This window comes from Hyla sarda, chromosome 7 (genome assembly GCF_029499605.1).
Source record: "Hyla sarda isolate aHylSar1 chromosome 7, aHylSar1.hap1, whole genome shotgun sequence".
Taxonomy (NCBI): Eukaryota; Metazoa; Chordata; class Amphibia; order Anura; family Hylidae; genus Hyla; species Hyla sarda.
The window spans coordinates 56,627,582-56,650,546 of NC_079195.1; the positions used below are offsets into that span (position 1 = coordinate 56,627,582).

Here is a 22,965-nt window from a genome sequence, read left to right on the forward strand (position 1 = left end):
CAAAATTTTCAAACTCACTATTTTTCAGGGACCAGTTCAGGTTTGAAGTGGATTTGAAGGGTCTTCATATTAGAAATACCCCATAAATGACCCCATTATAAAAACTACACCCCCCAAAGTATTCAAAATGACATTCAGTAAGTGTGTTAACCCTTTAGGTGTTTCACAGGAATAGCAGCAAAGTGAAGGAGAAAATTCACAATCTTCATTTTTTACACTTGCATGTTCTTGTAGACCCAATTTTTGAATTTTTACAAGGGGTAAAAGGAGAAAATGTATACTTATATTTGTAGCCCAATTTCTCTCGAGTAAGCATATGCCTCATATGTCTATGTAAATTGTTCGACGGGCGCAGTAGAGGGCTCAGAAGGGAAGGAGCGACAAGGGGATTTTGGAGAGTACGTTTTTCTGAAATGGTTTTTGGGGGGCATGTTGCATTTAGGAAGCCCCTATTGTGCCAGAACAGCAAAAAAAAAAACACATGGCATACCATTTTGGAAACTAGACCCCTTGAGGAACGTAACAAGGAATAAAGTGAGCCTTAATACCCCACAGGGGTTTCACGACTTTTGCATATGTAAAAAAAAATTATAATTTTTTCACTAAAATGTGTGTTTCCCCCCACATTTCACATTTTTGCAAGAGTTAATAGCAGAAAATACCCCCCAAAATTTGTAACACCATCTCTTTTGAGTATGGAGGTACCCCATAAGTTGACCTGCAGTGCACTACGGGCGAGCTACAATGCTCAGAAGAGAAGGAGTGATATTTGGCTTTTTGAGAGCAAATTTTGCTCGGGGGGCATGTCGCATTTAGGAAGCCCCTATGGTGCCAGAACAGCAAAAAAAAAACACATGGCATACCATTTTGGAAACTAGACCCCTTGAGGAACGTAACAAGGAATAAAGTGAGCCTTAATACCCCACAGGGGTTTCACGACTTTTGCATATGTAAAAATTTTTTTTTTTCACTAAAATGTGTGTTTCCCCCCAAATTTCACATTTTTGCAAGGGATAATAGCAGAAAATACCCCCCAAAATTTGTAACCCCATCTCTTCTGAGTATGGAGGTACCCCATAAGTTGACCTGAAGTGCACTACGGGAGAACTACAATGCTCAGAAGAGAAGGAGTCATATTTGGCTTTTTGAGAGCAAATTTTGCTCGGGGGGCATGTCACATTTATGAAGCCCCTATGGTGGCACGACAGCAAAAAAAAAAAAAAAACACACGGCATACTATTTCGGAAACTACATCCCTCACGGAACATAACAAGGGGTACAGTGAGTCTTCACACCCCACAGGTGTTTGATAAATATTCATGAAGTGGGATGTGAAAATGAAAAATTGGATTTTTTTACACTAAAATGCTGGGGTTACACCAAATTTTTCATTTTCACAAGTGGTAAAAGGAGAAAATGTCACCGTAAGTTTGTAAATACATTTCTTTGGAGTAAGGACATACCTCAAGTCTGGGCGTAAACAGCTTGCACACTGGTCTGAGAGGAGCAGGTCACATTCAGGGGCCTTGAGCTTCTGCGTTGCGGCCTATGGAGCAAGAACAGTGGGACCCCCCTCAAGGGGCATTACATGGGGTAAATAACTTGGGTACACTAAATAACTAAAATGGGGTACAGTGGGACATAAAATTATAAAACAGGTTATGGTCCCAGAATGATGACCCAGAGCATAGCCAAAACTAAAAAATATGCCCACCCCAAACCCTATGCTCTGAATCATCATTCTGGGAATGTGACGTGTGTGGCCGCCCCTAACCTGTTGCCTCAAATGCGCACCCCGCTCAGGTGGAGAGAGAGCGCTGCGCATTTGAGGCAACAAAAAAAGTCCCCGATGATAGTGACTCAGTAACCCATGACCCAGAGAAAAAAGTACCCCAGAGGTCTCATCAGTTTTTTTTTCTTTAGATGAGTTTTTTTGGGCAATTTAGTGGTTTTATGGTGTTAAAATTTGGAATGTACTCTGGACTTCGTACATTGGGGTCAAATTATGGAAAATTAAAATGAAAAGGGAAAATTTAGTACTGCATGGAAGTGTGATACTCCCTGAAGCAGTTTTTAATGCAGAGGCCCGGATGATCGGGGCAAGTGTCACATTGAGTGGTGGTATCCTTCCGAATCCCCCTCTTGTTACACACTCTGCATTTTTTCTGGGATCGTCCCTTCTTTCCAGTGTGTGGGACTTCACCTGGAAAGTGCTGGCGTGTGACGATCCTGGCACCTATAACTCCAGTTCCTTGGGAAGTCCGGCCTGCTCTTTCCCGGTCGCCAAAGATCAGGATCTTTAGGACTTCTTCTTGGAACTGGAGGAATGTCCCTGTGTTGCCAGCGTACTGGGACAGTACAAAAGCGTTGTACATGGCAACCTGTACCAAGTAGACCGCAACTTTTTTGTACCATACCCGTGTTTTCCGCATGGCCATGTATGACTTGAGGACTTGATCAGAAAGATCAACTCCCCCCATATACTGATTGTAGTCCGGAATACAATCGGGCTTGAGGACCGGTGTTGTGGTACCTCGCACAGGGACAGTTGAGCTGCCGTTACCATGAATAGTATGAATAGTGGTCAGCATAAGGACATCCCTCTTATCCTTATACCTGACCAACAACAGGTTTTCATGGGTAAGGGCACGGGACTCACCCTTGGGCATAGGTGTCTGCAGAAAATTTAGAGGGAGGCCTCTCCGGTTTTTCCGCACGGTCCCACAAGCGGACGTGGATCTGGCGGCAAGGGATGTGAAGAGAGGAATGCTGGTATAAAAGTTGTCCACGTACACATGGTAACCCTTATCCAGCAAAGGGTGCACAAGCTCCCAAACGATTTTCCCGCTAGCACCCAGAGTGGGGGAACAATCTGGGGGTTCAATACGGGAATCTCGTCCCTCATACTCTCTAAATTTGAGAGTGTACCTGGTGGTACTCTCACAAAGTTTATAGAGCTTCACGCCATACCGCGCCCGCTTTGAGGGAATATACTGGCGGAAGATGAGTCCTCCCTTAAAACTGATAAGAGACTCATCAACCGAGAGCTCCCTGAGGGGTACGTAGGCCTCCAAAAATTTGGCCCCAAAGTGATCGATGACCGGCCTCACTTTGTAAAGCCGGTCATGGGCGGGATCACCTCGGGGCGGACATGCCGCATTATCTGCATAATGCAGGCATTTCCGAATGGTCTCGAACCGCCTCCGTGCCATGACCTTACTGTAAAGCGGGGTCTGGTAGAGGATGTCCCCGCTCCAGTACTGTCTGACACTTGGTTTTTTGACCAGGCCCATATGCAGCAAGAGGACCCAAAATGTCCTCATCTCTGCTGCATCAATGGCGTACCATTCATTGGGCCTGACCAAAACAGTGGCGGGTGTGTGTGTGTGGGGGGGGGGGGGGGGGGGTGAGTATGTAGTGTGTGGGATTGGTGTAACTAACTGTATGGGGGGGAAGCGCTGCGGCAAAAAAAAAAAAATGGCCAAATGCAGCGCCCTGAATCCCTAATAGGGCCCGGGTCACACTAAAAAAGATTGTTGCGGACCCTTTAGGTCCTATTAGGGGGTCAGGGGGGGGGGGAAATTTGAACTTATTTTTACACTTTTTTTTTTACTTTATTTTACTGGTTAACCCTACCTGTCCCTGGGGCTGTACTCTCTCCCTGCTCTAAGGAGGGGTCTTCCTCTGTGAGGGGCTCTGGCCGCTGAATGAACTCAGGGAGCAAGCAGAGCCGCGAGAAGGGGCCGTTAACCCCTCCCCTGCCGGCTGCTATTGGCCGGACGATCGTCCGGCCAATAGCAGCGATCCTGGGGGGTGACGAAATTGCCACCTCCCCATAGATACAGAGGGTGTTAGGGGGTGTATCCTACACCCCCGATCACCATGTATCTTCGGGTCAGCGGGTCACACATGACCCGCATCACCGAAATAGCCGAAAATCGCAAGTGTGAATTCACTTGCGATTTTCGGCGATCGCCTACATGGGGGGGTCTGATGACCCCCCTGGGCATTGGTGCGGGGTGCCTGCTGATCGATATCAGCAGTCACCCCAGTCCGGTCCCCGCCCGGCGCGCGGCAGGGACCGAAATTCCCACGGGCGTACAGGTACGCCCTTGGTCCTTAAGTACCAGGGAGCAAAGGCGTACCTGTACGCCCTTGGTCCTTAAGGGGTTAAAGGGGTACTCCACCCCTAGATATCTTATCCCCTATCCAATCTCCCTGCAGAATCCGGCAGTTCGTTTAGAACAGGAGGCTCATGATGTTGCAGCCACACCCCCTTGGGATGTCACGGGCACACCCCCACAATGCAAGTCTACCACACCCCCTCCCATAGACTTGCATTGAGAGGGAGGGCGTGATGTCATGATCGGGGTGTGGGCGTGATGTCAACGCCACATCGGTAGTCACCAGGCACGGAGCAAGGTTCGCTCTGTGCGCTGGATGACTGCTGTGCCTCAGCAGAAATCATGGGGGTCTCATCAGCAGGACCCCCGCAATCAGACATCTTTCCCCTATCCTTTGGATAGGTGATAAGATGTCTAGGGGTGGGGTACCCTTTTAAAGATTCTTGTTCTGTGCTAAGTCTACCTCTCTAAATGTATTACAATCCAAATATATTTTTTTGTGTCTTTACCCATTGATTTATTAAGAGTTTCTTTGTGGGTTTTAATTCCCTACAATTTATTTTCCACGGTATTTACTAAGATTTCCCTACATTTTCCACTTTCCCTACATTTTGCTTTTTTTAAACATGCTCTGATCTGTCTGGTTTTCCTCAGCTCAAATCCACCACATTTTCTGTGGAAACCTTAGTAAATATGTTGGGTTTTTGTGAAAATGTCATGAACACGCCCCTTTTCAGTGACCACGTCCCCTTCTCATGACGGGCACGCCCCTTTTTGGGGTTTTCAAGGTAAAATGTAGAGTTAGTTGGATTTTTTCAATTCAGATCACCACCTGGTGATCAAGAACGCGCATGCGTTCGAAACGCGTCCATAGGAGAAGTTTGCTGACTAGGTGAAGGTGCAAGGTGTGTGCTCTGTATTTTTAAGAAAAAGTTCAATAAAGGTTCTACGTTTTAAAGGGACTGCTGGACTACCTTTTCCTCATAACATGTACCCATGCCATGAGACTGGACTACAATAGGTGCAAGGATAAACATCTACAGAGGCCGATAATGTTCAAAGTTCCACAATAAATATTTTAATGTATTATAGCAGTGCTTGTAAAATCTAATTTTCTTCTAGTAAAACTTCAAGCCATAAAATAGGTTAAATATCACTTACACAATACAGAGTGTGGATGTTTTCACAATAGTATGAAATATTACCTGCATCAAAGAAAACTCAATTGTGATGTGTTTGTATGTTGTGTTACCAGTCATTACATGGATCTCTCTCCCAGGAGTCCTAGAGACACATGATCTCTCTTCAGTCTCTATATACACCCCCAGCCCTCCATACAAGGCTCAGTGAGCTTCCTCCACATTCACAGCAGTATAGGATGGATTGGTCAGTGGGATTACTGTGTGTGCTATGGATTCTGAATAACAGAGGTAAATTGTAATAGATTAAAGATACAGTATACTGTAAACCTGTTTGTATAGGTCTATAAGCCGGGAGCCGTCGTGTCATAGTGGGAGATGTGGTTTCACCATAGCGGGAGAGCAGCAGGACCCAGATATATCCTTATTGCATTCTTGTATCATTTTGACATAAGGGACATATGGGGGACTATATTATTGGGGGGTATGTATCAATAATAGTGTAGCAATGTGTGATTTTATGTATGTTTTTTGCGTCAAATGGAGCATATTTGCGCCAAAATTATCAATTGCCGTACGCAAGTTTTTAATTTTGGCACAAATGTAGCCCTACAAAAGGCGCAGACCCCAGAATTCCAGGCAGCAAATCTGACTTTGGGACATTCTATTGTTGTAGCTATTTTCTCTGTCACTTTTTTCATGGTGTAGATTTGCGCCTGAATGAAGGTATTTGTGCCTAAACTTGCGCCAAATCAAAAAAATCGCAATTAATGAATTCCAGACCAAAGAATGATTGTAACTGAAATCACGACTAACAAAGTGAAATCAGTGATTTTGTTCTAAACCATTTGGCACAATTGTTTGTCGCAAAAAGTGACATAAAAGGAAATTTGAGACAAATCACAGTCAAAAAAACAGGGTAAAATCCTTCATACATACCCCCCATTGTCTTTAGAGCTGTTTTGTGTGTATGTATATGTGTCGCACATTTGGTGCAGCGCTGAACCTTAGGCTATTTTTTGCAACTTTTTTGTTTGTTTACCCCTTAAAGACTGAGGGTTTTTCGGTTTTTGCACTTTTAAAAATCATAACCCTTACAATTTTGCACCTAAAAATCAATTTAATGGCTTATTTTTTGCTCCACTAATTCTACTTTGCAGTGACATTTTACGCAAAATGTACAGCGAAATGGGAAAAAAATCATTGTGCGACGAAATTGAAGAAAAAACGCCATTTTGTAAATTTTGGGGGCTTCCGTTTCTATGCAGTACATTTTTCAGTAAAAGTGACACCTGATCTTTATTCTGTAGGTCCATACGGTTAAAATGATACCCTACTTATATAGGTTTGATTTTGTCGTACTTCTGGAAAAAATCATAACTACATGCACAGAAATGTATACGTTTAAAATTGTCATCTTCTGACCCTTCTAACTTTTTTTTTTCTGCGTATGGGGCGGTATGAGGGCTCATAGGGGGCTATAACACTGCACACAATGATTGCCAGCACTGTTCACTGCAAAGCCATAGCTTTGCAGTGATCAGTGTTATCGGCGGTCGATTCCTCAAGCCTGCATCTCAGGCTTGGAGCAATCAATAGCCGAAGGGACACGCCGGAGGCAGGTAAGAGGACCTCCGCTCGTGTGCCAGCTGATCGGGACACCGCATTTTCACTGCAGTGGTCCCGATCAGCCCCGCTGAGCAGCCGGGCAGCTTTCACTTTTGTTTTAGACTTTGAACGCCGTGTCTAAAGGGTTAATAGCGTGCAGCACCGCTATCGCTGCCGCACGCTATTAGCCCCAGGTCCCGGCTTCAGATACATGGACTGACCCCATATGACGCGGGGTCACGTTATATCGCGGGAGCCGGCCAAGGACGTAAATGATCGTTAAGGGGTTAATGAATCTATCAACTGTGACTTTTTTTCTTAAGGTTGCAAAAAAGTAGCAAAAACAACCCCAAAAAAATTTGCAAAAATACAACAGCACTTAGCTTATCTTTTTGTTGTGTGTCTGTAGAATGAAATTCCAGAAAATGTGACCTGCACAAAATGTATGCGAACATTTGATATATTTGGTGCTCCTACACTGCGTTCTTGCAGAGTTGATTTGCACTAAATGGGGTCATGTTACGACCCCCAAATTACAGCAGCCACAAATGAATCCTGGATGGCATTATTACGTTTCTTAGGTTGTAGTCACAGCCACTTGTAGTTTGCAGTGCACTCTCATTTACTCCCATTAGCTGCACATTTCAGGGAGCGCAACATGGGGATATTTGGTCACGCAAACTGGGGGTCCCCATTTTTTATTTTTGCCCAGGGCCACATTTAGTTGAAAACCAGCCCTGCTCCCACACATTACCAGCACACGAAAAAAGGTGTATAAAAATGCCTCACCTACACCTACATTGATGAATGCCCCCCACAGTGAGCAGAAAGGATCAGACAGGAAATTATATTTTTCATGATTTAATAATTAATACATTTATTAATAATTAATTATTAGTACTTATAATTAAGGATACTTTCATTAAAGCGAGTCTCCTAATTCTACAAAGGAAACCCCTGTAGCCTATGATCTTGTAAATCCAGGTTCCGATGCAAAATCTGTAGCAGTGCCTCATAGCTTTAAAGGGGTACTCTGGATACTTATATACTTATATTTAATCTCTTAAGGACATCTGGCTTTTTATTTTTGCACTCTCTTTTTTTTTCCTCCTTGCATTCTAATAGCCATTATGCTTTTAGCTATCCACTTACAGACCCATGTGAGGGCTTGTTTTTTGCACCACATAGTGTACTCATTTTACCAACAAATCTATAGTGACACATAAAATATATACATTTGTGGGGCAAAAAAAACTAAACAAAAAAAAAAACAATTACATCATCCGAACTGTAAGACATGGTGGAGGGGGCATTATGGTTTGGGGCCGCTTTGTTGCCCCAGGACCTGGAAACTTCAATTATCAGGGGAACAATAAATTAAAAGATATATCAGAACATTTTCCACAAAAATACGGGTGATGCATGACGATGACTCACAAGAAGCATATATACATGTAAATCAACTAAAGAAAAAGAAGTGTGTTCTGGAATGGCTGGTTCAGTTTTGATTTTAAAGGGGCACTCCGCCCCTAGACATCTTATCCCCTATCCAAAGGATAGGGGATAAGATGTCTGATTGCAGGGGCCCCGCTGCAGCCACACACCCTCAATGCAAGTCTATGGGAAGGGGCGTGACGGCCTCCCATAGACTTGCATTGAGGGGGCTTGGCCTCCAACCCCGCATCACCAGTCATCCGTCAAGGAGCGAAGTGGGGTCACTGGGGTGCCGCAGCCAAGATTGCAGGGGTCTCCAGCGATCAGACATCTGATCCCCTATCCTTTAGATAGGGGATAAGATGTTTAGGGGCAGAGTACCCCTTTTAGCCTTGAGATGCTGTGACATGACCTGAAGAGGGCTGTGCATGCCAGGTGCCCAAAAAATTTAAAAAACTGAAACATATATGGAGGGAGGAATGGCCCAAAACTCATAAAGGTTGTAGAAATCTACAGGAACTACAGGAAATGTTTATGTTACATACGTACCTTGTCTGGGCTGCAGCGCAATTTTAGGAACTCCCTTGGTGTTTCTTATCATCCTGATCATTTTTGCCTGTGTACCCTTGACCTGGACTGTGCCATGCTTCTTGACGCCCCAGTACTTAGAGCAGCCTAGGGACAGTCACCATTTAGGTGGCCACTATTTAGGATGGATTTTTCAAGTAGGTAGTGTAGGGATTTCTCCCCGGGGATAGCTCTTAGCAACGTACTGCCTGCATCCTCCACCAAATATAGGGATTTCTCCCTGGGGATAGCTCTGGGATCATCCTTGACACCGCCACAGGACACGTTTCCACTTCAATTAGCAGACAAACAACAGTGTTTTATGCAAGTGTTTTATGCTCCTCACCAGCTTTATTAGACAGGTTGCAGGAAAAAATAAAAACGTAGGACAGGAACAAACAAAACCCTAGACCGTCTAGTCACTAACTAAACAATCCAGCATGCCCTGACTATCAACTGGTGGGCCTTTCCCGGCCAGTTAAACTTATGCCTCCTGCAACCTTCTACTCACTGTTCAGACACAGCGTTTGCAACCTCTTGCTGTGTGTCTCGTCCACATCACTCTTGGGGCCACTAACAGCTCGAGCTGTGTTTTCCTCACCAGGACCCCAGCCTCCCCCTACAGCCACCTTGCTGTCTTCTAGGGAGAGCCCCAACTATTCTGTCTGACTTCCTTTTAAACCCTTTCTGCTACCTCATTAATTAGGCCACAGGTGGAGGTTTCTCCAGGGTTAGCTAGGGAAATACACCCTTTCCTTGCCACAGTGTCACAGTAGGGACAGTGGTTGGGGCAAGATCCAGGTTTACACTTATACCTACCCAAGACGGAATCTCCAGGATATTACATTCACTTACCTTTTCCCTGCACTGTGGATGTTTACTAGTGCTCAAGTAAAGTCATGAATTATGCACTGTTGGTGTGGTTATGTTCAGTTACATTGTGTGTGTATAATAGTGACTTAGATAACAATCAGATTGCAGTTTATTAGTAATAAATGCAGAAATCCAGGTAATTACAAAGGAGTCACTTACCTTTTTTCAACTGTATGTATTATTGCTGCAAATAACTATGTATTTGTTGTCTATAAACTATAAAAAAAAGACTCTCGTAAAAAAAAAAATAATAATAACGTGATTACTATTGGCAAACCCCTTCTCTGTATCTATTCTATCATCTGCCCATTGTTTACCATTACTGTTATTTTCTTGTTCCACAGCCGCTACCAGCACCAGAACAAGAAGCCTCACTGGTACGTGACATTAGTGCAGATTGTTTTACAGGCTGACATGATGGCTGTGAATATATAAATGCAGGAGAGAAGAGTTTGTTAGTTGTCCAGCTTGTCGCGGCTGTAGCGTTGTGCTTTGAGGTGGCAATGTTAAAGGGGTATTCCGGCTTTATACATGTTATCCCCTATCCAAAGGGATTGGTTGTGACCCTGCAACAAAGACAGATTTCCTTTTAGACAGTAGAAACAAAGAGGGGTATGTATGAATTCTTTGACACTGTTTTTTTTAATGTGTTTTGTCGCTATTTTCTTTATAGGTTACTTTTTGTGACAAACAGTTGCGCCAAATAGTTTAAAATATTATCATTGATTTGACGGTGTTAGTCGTGATTTCAGTTGAAAACATGCCTTGGTAAGAAAATTCCTAAATTGTGACTTTTCTTTTTGGTGCAAATTTGGGCGCAATCATGTAGAAAGAAAGTAAGTGCAACAATAGAAGGTAGAACATTCAAACACAGACCAACCAAAGTGTGTTAAAAATTTTGTTTACATAAAAATATTTTGTTTTATACAATAATGTTTTTTGTTTGTTTTTTCAATATGCTTTATGAACGTCACATAACTGATTTTTTATATACCGTATTTTTCGCCGTATAAGACGCACTTTTTCTTTCCCAAAACTGGGGGGAAAAAGTCGGTGCGTCTTATACGGCGAATACACACCTATCGGGTCGGTCCCTGCGGCCATCAACGGCCGGGACCCGCGGCTAATACAGGACATCACCGATCGCGGTGATGCCCTGCATTAACCCTTCAGACGCGGCGATCAAAGCTGACCGCCGCATCTGAAGGTAAAGTGACACTAACCCGGCTGTTCAGTCGGGCTGTTCGGGACCGCCGCGATTTTACCGCGGGGGTCCCGAACAGCCCGATTGAATAGCCGGGTTAGTGCTTACAGGACACCGGGAGGGACCTTACCTGCCTCCTTGGTGTCTTCTCCGTTCAGGGATCCCCTGTATGGCTGGCGCTCTCCTTCCTCGTCATCACGTACGTGCGTCGTTGTGCGTAACGACGTGATGACGGCGACGGAGAGCGAGGATACCCGGCCGGCAGAAGAGACGTTCCGGAGCGACGGGGACAGTGATGGAGCGACATCCAGGGCAGCGGTGACGGGTCCGGAGCGGCGGGGACACGTGAGTATTACCTCCTATGCAGTGGTCTTCAATCTGCGGACCTCCAGATGTTGCAAAACTACAACTCCCAGCATGCCCGGACAGCCAACAGCTGTCCGGGCATGCTGGGAGTTGTAGTTTTTCGACATCTGGAGGTCTGCAGGTTGAAGACCACTATTGGGTTCAAAATCTTAATTTTTTTAGATTTTGCACCTATAAATTGGGTGCGTCTTATACGCCGGTGCGTCCTATAGGGCGAAAAATACGGTAAATTTTTAAACATACAAAAAGGACCTAGCTGTGTAAAATGTACCTTTGTGAACCTGGCAAAATTCAAAGGTCAGAATTAACACTTTTCAGCTGCTGCCACACAGCCAGAAATTTTTGTCTGGAATTCTGGGGCAGGAGTCTGCACCTTTTGCATTTGTGCCAAAAATTACAAACTTGTGTGCGATAATTGATAATTTTGGCGCAACTGCGCTCCAATTGACGCAAAAAAAAACCCATACCTAAAATCACACATTGCAACACCATTATTGATACATAACCCCCAAAGTGTGTAAGATTTTTTGAATCTGCATGAATATTTGTGGCTTGAAAATGCTGGTTTCAGTCAAAATCTGCAATTTTTTATTTAGAAATATCTACATATTCTCTACTAAAATCTGCAATTCAGTGTAGATCTGCCTGTGCAAATTTAAAGGGGTACTCTGCCCCTAGACATCTTATCCCCTATCAAAAGGATAGGGGACAAGATGTCTGATCGCAGGGGTCACCAGCATTCTGTGCCGGGCGCTGTCTCCGAGACAGGGACGTGACATCACGGCCACGCCCCTAGTGACATCATGCCACACCACTTCCATTCATGTCTATTGGAGGGGGGCGTGACGGCGGTCACACCCCCTCCCATAGACATGAATGGAGGGGGTGTGGCGTGACGTCATGTCCCCGTCTTGGAGGCAGCGCCCGGCACAGAATGCCGGGGGCTGCACAGAGATCGTGGGGGTACCCAGCGGTGGGACCCCTGCGATCATACATCTTATCCCTTGGATAGGGGATAAAATGTATAAAGCCGGAATACTTCTTTAATCCAAAATGCCGTAGATAACACATAGTGATATTACAAAAGAACAATTTCCAATAAACACCAGATTAGTGTTTCCTAACCAGGGTTCCTCCAGCTGTTGCAAAACTACAATTCCCAGTATGCTGGAAGTTGTAGTTTTGCAACAGCAGGAGGCACCCTAGTTGGGAAACACTGGGCTAGATGCTTCCACTTGTACTCCAGGTGCCGCCACCCTGCTGTGTGATGTTTCGGGAGAACCACATACTCTTACCCATGTGTCATAGTTTTATACAAGTGCAAGGTGCAATCCGTGTAGTTCTTCTAGTGCACTGTTTTCCAACCGGGGTGCCTCCAGCTGATGCAAAACTACAACTCCCAGCATGCCCGGACAGCCTTTGGCTGTCCGGGCATGCTGGGAGTTGTAGTTTTGCAACAGCTGGAGGCACCCTGGTTGGGAAACACTGTTCTAGTGACTGTTTTTCCACTGGTATATTTGGCCATACATTTATCGTGCACTGCCCACTACAGAGGATATATGGCATTACACATCTAGGCTAGGACTGCTGTAAATTGGGCCTCCTAGAGGAAATCATGCTGAGTAATGGAGAGCATAATTTTTTTCATATGGTCCATGACCAATGTCATACTTCATTATTTTCTATCGTCTCTTTGTTCCATTACTGTATTTGGTTTTGAGTTTTACATATTTTTCACATTAAATCTATTTATTTTTTTACAGAATCCAGAAGCACAACTGGCCAGGATGGTGAGTCTTTTCTGTATTATAGATTATGGTTGTATTTACACAATATCCTGCGCATATTTGAAGCACAGGATTTGAGGCCATGTTCAGGCATAAAATCTGCAGCCTCAAATCCTGCACATCAAATCTACGCAGGTCACTGTACTTGTGAATACCCCCTAAGGGCAGGGTCACACTGAGCGCATCCACAGTGTATGGCAGTCACAAGAGCGAGCTCCCTTATATGACCAGGTACCTCTGTGTGTGTCTGCTCGTAGCGGCAAATTTTCGTAGCGGCAGCATCTAATAGCAGGCACTCTTTCTACAGCGGGAAATCCGCCTTTATGAGCTGACATACAGAGCTACCAGGCCGCATCATGGAATTTGCTCTTGTGACTGCATATTACCCTACCCTGAGGGTACATTCACACGGATGGATTATCTGCGGATTTTCCGCAGTGTATTTGCTGCAGAAATTCCGCAGGGGATTTTGCTACCATTGATTTCAATGGGTCCGGAGGAAAATCTGCAAATCTGTCTCTATTGTGGATTTTCTGCTGACCCATTGAAGACAATGGGGGGTATGTATGAAGGATTTTACCCTGTTTTTTTGACTGTGATTTGTCTCAAATTTCCTTTTATGTCACTTTTTGCGACAAACAATTGCGCCAAATGGTTTAGAACAAAATCACTGATTTCACTTTGTTAGTCGTGATTTCAGTTACAATCATTCTTTGGTCTGGAATTCATTAATTGCGACTTTTCGACTTGGCGCAAGTTTAGGCGCAAATACCTTCATTTAGGCGCAAATCTACACCATGAATAAAGTGACAGAGAAAATAGCTACAACAATAGAATGTCCCAAATTCAGATTTACTGCCTGGAATTCTGGGGTCTGCGCCTTTTGTAGGGCTACATTTGTGCCAAAATTACAAACTTGTGTATGACAATTGATAATTTTGGAGCAAATATGCTCCATCTGACGCAAAAAAACATACATAAAATCACACATTGCTACACCATTATTGATACACCCCCCCCAATGGTAGCAAAATCTAATGCGCATTTATTTCGGCACAGCACCTTTTCCCTAGTCATACCTGGGGATGCCGCACAGCCAGTATTTTGGTCACCCTGCCGGTATTTATCCAACCAGTCCTCCAACTCCCAGAATGTTGCAGCCAACAGCTGTCCGGGCATGCTGGGAGTTGTTGTTTTGCAACAGCTGGAGGCACCACTGGTTGGGAAACACTGACCTATACTATATACTACCATATAGTCCAACATGCTGGGAGATGTAGTTTTCGTTTAGGACAGCTACTGAGCCACAGGCTGTATCGGGGCATGCTGGGAGTTGTAATTAGTAACTAACTGCAACTCCCGAATTTAATTAAAAAAAGCTATCAAAAAGTCACATCAAAACAAAAATGATACTGTTAAAAACTAAAGATCGGTGGCACAAAAAAAGGAGCCCTCATACAGGTCTGTATAAGGAGAAATAAAAAAGTTATAGCGGTCAGAATGAGACAAAATTTCCCCTGAATATATGTATCCTGTGATGTTTACGCATATATAATTAATTATGCAAATTAGCATAGCCGGTATGCTCGTCATACCCCAGAGTTACACATATTCGGACAGGAACCCCAGTCAACAGGAACAGACACATGCAAGACATGCTCATACATGCATCCATCGTTTTCTATCTACATGCCCAGGGCCGCCTTTAGTTAAGAGTGGACTCTGAGCAACCATTTTTTTTTGCCCCCACCCCTTAGAAAAGGTGATGAAAGATAAGTATATATACACACAAGGGATGATTTATCAAAACCTGTGCAGAGGAAAAGTTTACCAGTAGCCCATAGTAACCAATTAGATTGCTGCTTTCCTTTTTAAATAGACCTCTGAAAAATGAAAGAAGCAATCTGATTGGTTGCTATGGGCAACTGCTCCAGTTTTCCTCTGCATGGGTTATGATAAATCTCCCCCACAGAGTATATACACACAGGGGGAGATTTATCAAATATTTTAGCAAAGGTAACAAAAGTTACCACCAGGCACTGCTACAGCTCAGTCTTAATGTGCATTGGACTGGTGGGCACTGGGCCGCCTAGGGCTAGGTGCCACGGACTGTGTGGTCGGTGTTAAGGAGTTAGGCAGGGGTTAAGGTGAGCCCCATTACATGTGTTGGGGGATAGATAAGGTTCCCTATAGGTCAGAGTTATAGCCAGTAAGGAGAGTTGTTGGTGGTAGGTGGCCAGAGAGGGTGGGCTAGCTGGGTATTTAAGGAGGGGATCCCCCCTCCCACTTCCTCTTACCGGTTTCAGGGCCAGGGAGAAAGCTCTGCTGTGATGGCTGAAGAATTAATGCGGTTGCTCCAGGAGCAAGTGCGGGAGGACGGTGGCTTTTTGGCCCGCGTTGCTGCGGATCTGGGGGCCCCCATCCCGAGCTCCTCGCCGTGCCCACCTGTAGAACCGGAGTGGTAGCGTACTGCTGTGATGGATTCAGTGTGGGGTGCGTCTTCAATGGAACAACTGAACATATAATCCAATGTAAGAGAGATTTATCAAAACCTGTGCCAAGGAAAACCATCGTATGTTGAGAGACCACTGTATATACAGACAGGGGGAGATTTATCAAAACCTGTACAGAGGAAAAGTTGCCAATAGCAACCAATCAGATGGCTTTTTTTCATTTTTAACAAGGCTTCTGCAAAATGAAAGAAGCGATCTGATTGGTTGCTATGGGCAACTGGGCAACTTTTCCTCTGCACAGGTTTTGATAAATCTCCCCCACAAAGAAATCTCTAGGGGGGTTGACCTAAAATTGCAGGTCCTCTCCTCCTTCTGTAAAGCACATGGCCCTCTCCAGCAGTGCGTCCCCGTTCTATATTCCTACTCCACAGAACAAGTGAAGTTCTGGTCCGACAGTGCAGCTGACTCAAGGGGCAACTGCTTGGGCCGCCCAGAAATGACTGGACCAGGGCAGCTGCCCCTTTGCCCTGCCATATAGACAGCCCTGTACATGCAACTGCAAGCTCCTAAAGGCGGCATTGTACACAAGGCTGGATTTCCTGGTGCCATCTAGAACTGTAGCCAACTACACACAAAATAAGTGCTATGTAAATGCACTAAACACATGCAGCAACTATTAGGGCTTTAAACACAAAACAATAATGTTCAGAATTCTCTGCCTGTCATCTTGTTGATCTGGTGTTTTGTCTTGACATGCAGTCCCGCTGGCACTTCGCTTGGCACAGGGGGAGCATGACTGTGCTGGTCGTGTGGAGCTGTACTACAGAGAAGCATGGGCCTCAGTATGTGATGATGGTTGGAACACAATAAATGCAGTAGTGGTGTGCCGACAGGTGGGTTGTGGCAGCCCTATACTGCCCCTCACTAGCTATGGACCGGGCGGTGGGAATACCATCCTGGATGATGTCAGCTGCATTGGAACTGAGCAGACACTCTGGCAGTGCCCACATCGCGGGTGGTATGTTCATGACTGTGACCCTGTGGAACATGTAGGAGTCATATGCTCAGGTAATTTTTAGCCTGTTCTTTGTATATAAAAAATGATGAAGAATCTGAATCCATTACAGAAACAAATACAGTGATCCCTCAACTTACAATGGCCTCAGCATACAATAGGTTCAACATACAATGGTCTTTTCTGGACTATTGTAACTTGAAACCAGACTCAACATACAATGCTACAGACAGTCCAGATCTTTGAAACGTGTCACAACTGGAGGAACTGAGCAATCAGAATGGGCATTTTACTGGTAAATCACCTGTATTACTTAAGTGCATGCACTGAATGGCTGTCTGGTAGCGCCCCCTACAGTACAGGGAGGAACTACAAGTTCTGTACTACTCTTTACCTGTGCCAGGGTTAGTTGCTCCTTTGGACACCAGGTGGGGGCGGCTCCATTTGGGACATTGCGTGTACTGTATAGGACCCTGAAGAAGCTCCTGTTCTCTACATAAACCATTATTTCCCAACCAGGGTGCCTCCAGCTGTAGCAAAACTACAACTCCCAGCATGCCCGGACTGCTAACGGCTGTCCGGACATGCTGGGAGTTGTAGTTTTGCAACAGCTGGAGGCTCCCTGCTTGGGAAACACTGACATAGACAGTGATTTACAGCTCCCAGCAGATCTTTCTTACTTTTATATGTAAGGATTTGCTTTATCTATATTAGTTATCTACTTATTTTTCTTTTTTCACCTTTTTCCTATTTTTAGATGACATTTTGGTGGCTTCAGAACCAATTAACAGGTTTCCATAGAGTTATGGTCTCAACATACAATGGTTTCAACATACAATGGTCGTCCTGGAACCGATTAATAGTGTAACTTGAGGGACCACTGTATACAATGTTACATGTTGCAACCTTCAGCAAACCACTTAATATTTCACTTAATATTCACTTAATATTCTATAAACCCTTATTTACATAGGACATACATGTACTTCCTGGTGCCCTCGCCCTGTACGCACCAGGATGTACTTTTATGTCCCATATATGAAGTGAGCGCAGGAGCTGCTATCAGCAGCCATGGACCCACCGGTAATGTCAGACATCAGTGATCGCGCTGATATCCGCCATTGACCACTCAGATGCTGTAATCGATAGTGATCACGGTATCTGCAGCAGTGCGGCACTTGCAAAGAAAGCCATGGTGGGGACAGAATGGGACCAGAGGGGCCCCATGACAGGGGTATTATGTGGGCAGGTAGGGGTTAAATGAGAGGAGGCTAGAGGAGGGAGCTAGGGAGCGCGGGCTTTTAGTGAGGGAATGGGGAGGAGTTAGGGGAGGTATATAGGATAGGGGATCTCGTGTGGGGGCCACAATCTGCATGGCTGAAGAAGTGTCCCACCCGCCCGCCCTTATTTTATTTGTCACAGTGGCGGGGTCAGGAGAGGAATCTGGCGAGGCACCAGTGGATGGGCATGGTATGTTGGATGGTGTGGAGGTGGGCTGGGAGCGGTTCCCAGCCCGAAGGTGGAATTCAGGTTGGTGGGCTTCACAAAATGGTGCTCCTGTGCAGGTGAGCTACGGCTAGGAGCAAGTGAAGATCCCATCACCTTTGGTCTGGTAACGGTGCCCCTCAGGTTCTTCTCCTGCGCTAATAGACATCCTAATGTTAGGACAGGTTATATTGTTATGTATGACGTTCATACATCGGTTTACAATGTTGTAATTGATTATTTATGGTATTTAATAAATGGGTTGCTGTGGCCTTTGTTTAACCAACACGTCTTATGTCATTTATGGGAAGGGGAAAGTTAAGTTAAAGGTAAAGGTGGTAAATAATAGATGGATTAGTGGGGGTCATAGCAGCTATAATATCCCCTAGTCATGGCTGATCTGGTGTTCGTAGAATTCCGATCAGCCACGATGGCTTTTGGAGGCCTCCTCTCCTTCCTCCACTGCTCTCACAGAGACCAGAGAATAGATCACCAGGTTTGTGAACAAGCCCCTTCCTCAATAGAAATTTGAATTCCCCTTTTTCCCATTATACCTCAAAAAGCGTAAAATAACTATCAGCGCATGCGTAAATGTTTCAACTATAAGGGTTCGTTCACACATACAGGGACCTGCGCAGATTTGATGCGCAGGATTTGTAGCTGCCGATTAGAAGCTGTGCTCAGTCATTTAATTTACATTGAACTCTGCAGCAGAAAATCCTGTGCATCAAATTTGCGTAAGTGTGAACGTACCCTTAAAATACATTGTGAATGTTTGGTGATCAGCGTAAAAAAAAAAAAAAAAAAAACACAAACCATTTTTTGGTTTTGCCCTACATTTTATGGTAAAATGAGTGATGTCATTGCAAACAACAATCGATTGTGCAAAATATAAGCTCTCATATGGGTCTGTGGGTGGAAATATGAAAGAGTTATGGATTTTAGAATGCAGAGAGCTAAAAACAAAAATGCAAAAATAAAATTGGCTGTGTCCTTAACCCCTTAAGGACCAGGTCCATTTTGGCCTTAAAGGGAACAATCATCAGATTTTACCCTATATAACGCTTGGTAAAGCATTATATAGGGTAAAATCTTTATTTTCCCCATTCCCGGGGGACGCTCCTGCCCCCAGGGATGGTGAAGATATGAAGTTATAAACTAGTCACCGCCACCGCCGTAAGTAGTCACCTGGGCGGGGAGCTCTTCTCCCCTACTCCCGTTCTTCGGCCGGGAGCGACGCCCCCTCCGCTTGATTGACGGGCAGCGTCATCGCTCTGCTCCGTCTGTTCAGTGAGCGGAATAATGACGCGGCCCATCAAGCGGAGGGGACGTCGTGGAGTTGGCATTTTTCCTAATGGTTCTAGCTCTGGCATGTTCTGCTGGCGCCTGCTGTCTGCCGAGTGTTCAATATTTAGTGAAGAAAATCTCATTATGAAGAGTGAAGGTGCTGTCAGAGATTAGAAACACCAGCACTCCTGTCTATGAGTTGTCTCACAATCACTTCATAATTACGTCAATTACTACAATACCAGGCACAGTCCGTGACCAAAGTGGTCTGGAAAAGAAGCAGAATGTTGTTGTTTGTAGTATGTTTGACAGTATTGTATTATTTGTGAGTTGTTCTTAAACATATTTTCAATTTTATTTAAGCAAATTCCAGTTTTCCAGTACCTCAGCCTCAGAGTGAGTATTCAATTTAGTTCTTGATTAATTACATTTCACAATTCAAAATATTCATTTTCTGAAGCTGTTTTCTATATTTCAGAGCAGCACAACTTTTTTTTAACTACCATAATCATTTTGACTTTATTTTTCTGTGACAGTTTTTGTATAAAAGTAAAAGTTTTATAAATTAAAAAATATAAATCTCTTTTTTTTTTTTATATATATGCTAACACAAAGGACCTTTTGTACTATTAGATTTCTGTGTAAATTATGGGGAAAATGCATTTCACTCCATTTATTAACATCTAGTTTTTGTCACTCATTTTTAGGAAATTTTATAAAAACTATACCTCTCAAAAAAAATAAAGGGAACACTAAGATGACACCCTAGATCTGAATGAATGAACTAATCGTATGAAATACTTTCGTCTTTACATAGTTGAATGTGCTGACAACAAAATCACACACAAATTATCAATGGAAATCAAATTTATCAACCCATGGAGGTCTGGATATGGAGTCACACTCAAAATCACAGTGGAAAACCGCACTACAGGGTGATCCAACTTTGATGTAATGTCCTTAAAACAAGTGAAAATGAGGCTCAGTAGTGTGTGTGACCTCCACGTGCCCGTATGACCTCCCTACAATGCCTGGGCATGCTCCTGATGAGGTGGAGGATGGTCTCCTGAGGGATGTCCTCCCAGACCTGGACTAAAGCATCCGCCAACTCCTGGACAGTCTGTGGTGCAATGTGGCGTTGGTGGATGGAGGGAGACATGATGTCCCAGATGTGCTCAATTGGATTCAGGTTTGGGGAACGGGCGGCCAGTCCATAGCATCAATGCCTTCCTCTTGCAGGAACTGCTGACACACTCCAGCCACATGAGGTCTAGCGTTGTCTTGCATTAGGAGGAACCAAGGGCCAACTGCACCAGCATATGGTCTCACAAGGGGTCTGAGGATCTCATCTCGGTACCTAATGGCAGTCAGGCTACCTCTGGCAAGCACATGGAGGGCTGTGCGGCACCCCAAAGAAATGCCACCCCACACCATTACTGACCCACCGCCAAACCGGTCATGCTGGAGGATGTTGCAGGCAGCAGAACGTTCTCCATGGCGTCTCCAGACTCTGTCACGTCTGTCACATGTGCTCACTGTCAACCTGCTTTCAGCACAGGGCGCCAGTGGCGAATTTGCCAGTCTTGGTGTTCTCTGGCAAATGCCAAACGTCCTGCACGGTGTTGGGCTGTAAGCACAACCCCCACCTGTGGACGTGGGGCCCTCATACCACCCTCATTAAGTCTGTTTCTGACCGTTTGCGTGGACACGTCCACATTTGTAGCCTGCTGGAGGTCATTTTGCAGGGCTCTGGCAGTGCTTCACCTGCTCCTCCTTGCACAAAGGCGGAGATAGCGGTCCTGCTGGGTTGTTGCCCTCCTTCAGCATCCTTTACATCTCCTGAAGTACTGGCCTGTCTCCTGGTAGCGCCTCCATACTCTGGACACTACGCTGACGGACACAGCAAACCTTCTTGCCACAGCTCGCATTGATGTGCCATCCTGGATGAGCTGCACTACCTGAGACACTTGTGTGGATTGTAGACTCCGTCTCATGCTACCACCAGAGTGAAAGCCCCGCCAGCATTCAAAAGTGACCAAAACATCAGCCAGGAAGAATAGGAACTGAGAAGTGGTCTGTGGTCACCACCTTCAGAACCACTCCTTTATTGGGGGGGTGTCTTGCTAATTGCCTATAATTTCCACCTGTTGTCTGTTCCATTTGCACAGCAGCATGTGAAATTGATTGTCAATCAGTGTTCTTCCTGAGTGGACAGTGTGATTTCACAGAAGTGTCATTGACTTTGAGTTACATTGTGCTGTTTAAGTGTTCTCTTTATTTTTTAGAGCAGTGTAATAGTATAAAGTAAAGGAAATAGTAAATGAGTGCCAAAGTGTACGCTTGGGTGCTGGTGTGTGGTGTTTTTTTTTTTTTTACTGTCACGCCCCCTTCCCATAGACTTTGGTTGAGGGGGTGGGCGTGACGTCACGAGGGGGCGGGCGTGACGTCACGAGGGGGCAGCCTCGAACACGGAAGCCCGCATGCAGCGTCCGGAGTAATAAACTTCCGGACACTGCGAGCGGAGCTCTGGAAGACAGGGCAGTGGAGAACCCCTTTAAATAGAACCGGACCCAAGATTGACCCCTGTGGTCCCCACTAGTAAGTCACCCAATCAGAATAAGTACCATTAATAACAACCCTCTGTTTCCTATCATTGAGCCAGTTATTCACTTGCACACATTCTCCCCCAGCCCAATCCTTCTCATTTTATGCACCAACGTTTTATGTGGAACCGTATCAAATGCTTTGGAAAAATCCAGATATACGACATCCAGTGATTGCCCCTGGTCCAGTCTGGAGCTTACCTCCTCATAAAAGCTGATCAGGTTAGTTTGACAGGAGTGATCCCTCATAAATCCATGCTGATATGGGGTCATAAATTAATTTTTATCAAGATATTCCAAAATAGCATCTCTTAGGAAACCCTCAAACAATTTACTTACAACCGAGGTTAAACTAACAGGCCTATAATTCCCGGGATCACTTTTGACCCCTTTTTAAATATTGGCACCACATTTGCCATACGCCAGTCCTGGGGAAAAGTCCCTGTTACCATAGGGTCCCTGAATATTAAAAATAGGGTTCTGTCTATTACATTACGCAATTCCTTTAGAACACGGGGGTGAATGCCATCTGGACCTGGTGATTTGTCTATTTTGATTTTTTGTAGGCGGTACTGTACTTCTTCCTGGGTTAGACAGGTGACCTGTACTGGGGAGTTTACCTTATCTCGCTGTTTTTCACCTGGCATTTCATTTTCGTCGGTGAATACAGTGGAGAAGAATTTGTTTAATAGATTTGCTTTTTCCTGATCCCCGTTTATAATTTCTTCTTTATGGTTTTTTTAAAGGGCCTACACTTTCATTTTTGACCTTTTTGCTATTTATATAGTTAAAGGGGTTCTCCGGTGCTTATCGTGATAGCTATCACACCCCCTCCCGTAGGTTTGCATTGAGGGGCGGAGCGTGACGTCATGCGCAGGCGTGACGTCACACGCCGCCCGCCCTGTGATCGCCTGTAATCAGACCCGGAGCGAACACGCTTCGGGTTCTGATTACAAACGGGGTGCCGTGTGCAAGATCACGGGGGTCCCCAGCGGCGGGACTCCCGCGGTCAGGCATCTT

The 22,965-nt window shown here is 44.9% G+C and overlaps 2 protein-coding genes across 3 annotated transcripts in view; one reads left to right on the plus strand and one right to left on the minus strand.

Annotated features, from left to right (window-relative positions):
* CUZD1 (CUB and zona pellucida like domains 1) overlaps nucleotides 1–16,121 on the minus strand; it is a 69,478-nt gene extending 53,357 nt beyond the window's left edge. The window contains exons 1-2 of one of the 2 annotated variants that reach the window (XM_056529116.1): nucleotides 15,902–16,121; nucleotides 15,400–15,615 (exon numbers count right to left, since the gene is read on the minus strand). The gene's annotated coding sequence lies outside the window, so the exon portion shown is untranslated. Of the gene's footprint in view, nucleotides 1–1,463; nucleotides 1,574–15,399; nucleotides 15,628–15,901 lie in introns of those variants that run through there. The other variant, XM_056529115.1, reaches the window with a different exon arrangement.
* Nucleotides 10,059–22,965, plus strand: part of LOC130281662 (deleted in malignant brain tumors 1 protein) — a 32,465-nt gene continuing 19,558 nt past the window's right edge. The window contains exons 1-4 of the mRNA XM_056529120.1: nucleotides 10,059–10,122; nucleotides 13,079–13,105; nucleotides 16,315–16,623; nucleotides 19,706–19,738. Coding sequence (XP_056385095.1) covers nucleotide 19,738 — 1 coding nt within the window. The 5' untranslated portion in view covers nucleotides 10,059–10,122; nucleotides 13,079–13,105; nucleotides 16,315–16,623; nucleotides 19,706–19,737. The remainder of the gene's footprint in view (nucleotides 10,123–13,078; nucleotides 13,106–16,314; nucleotides 16,624–19,705; nucleotides 19,739–22,965) is intronic.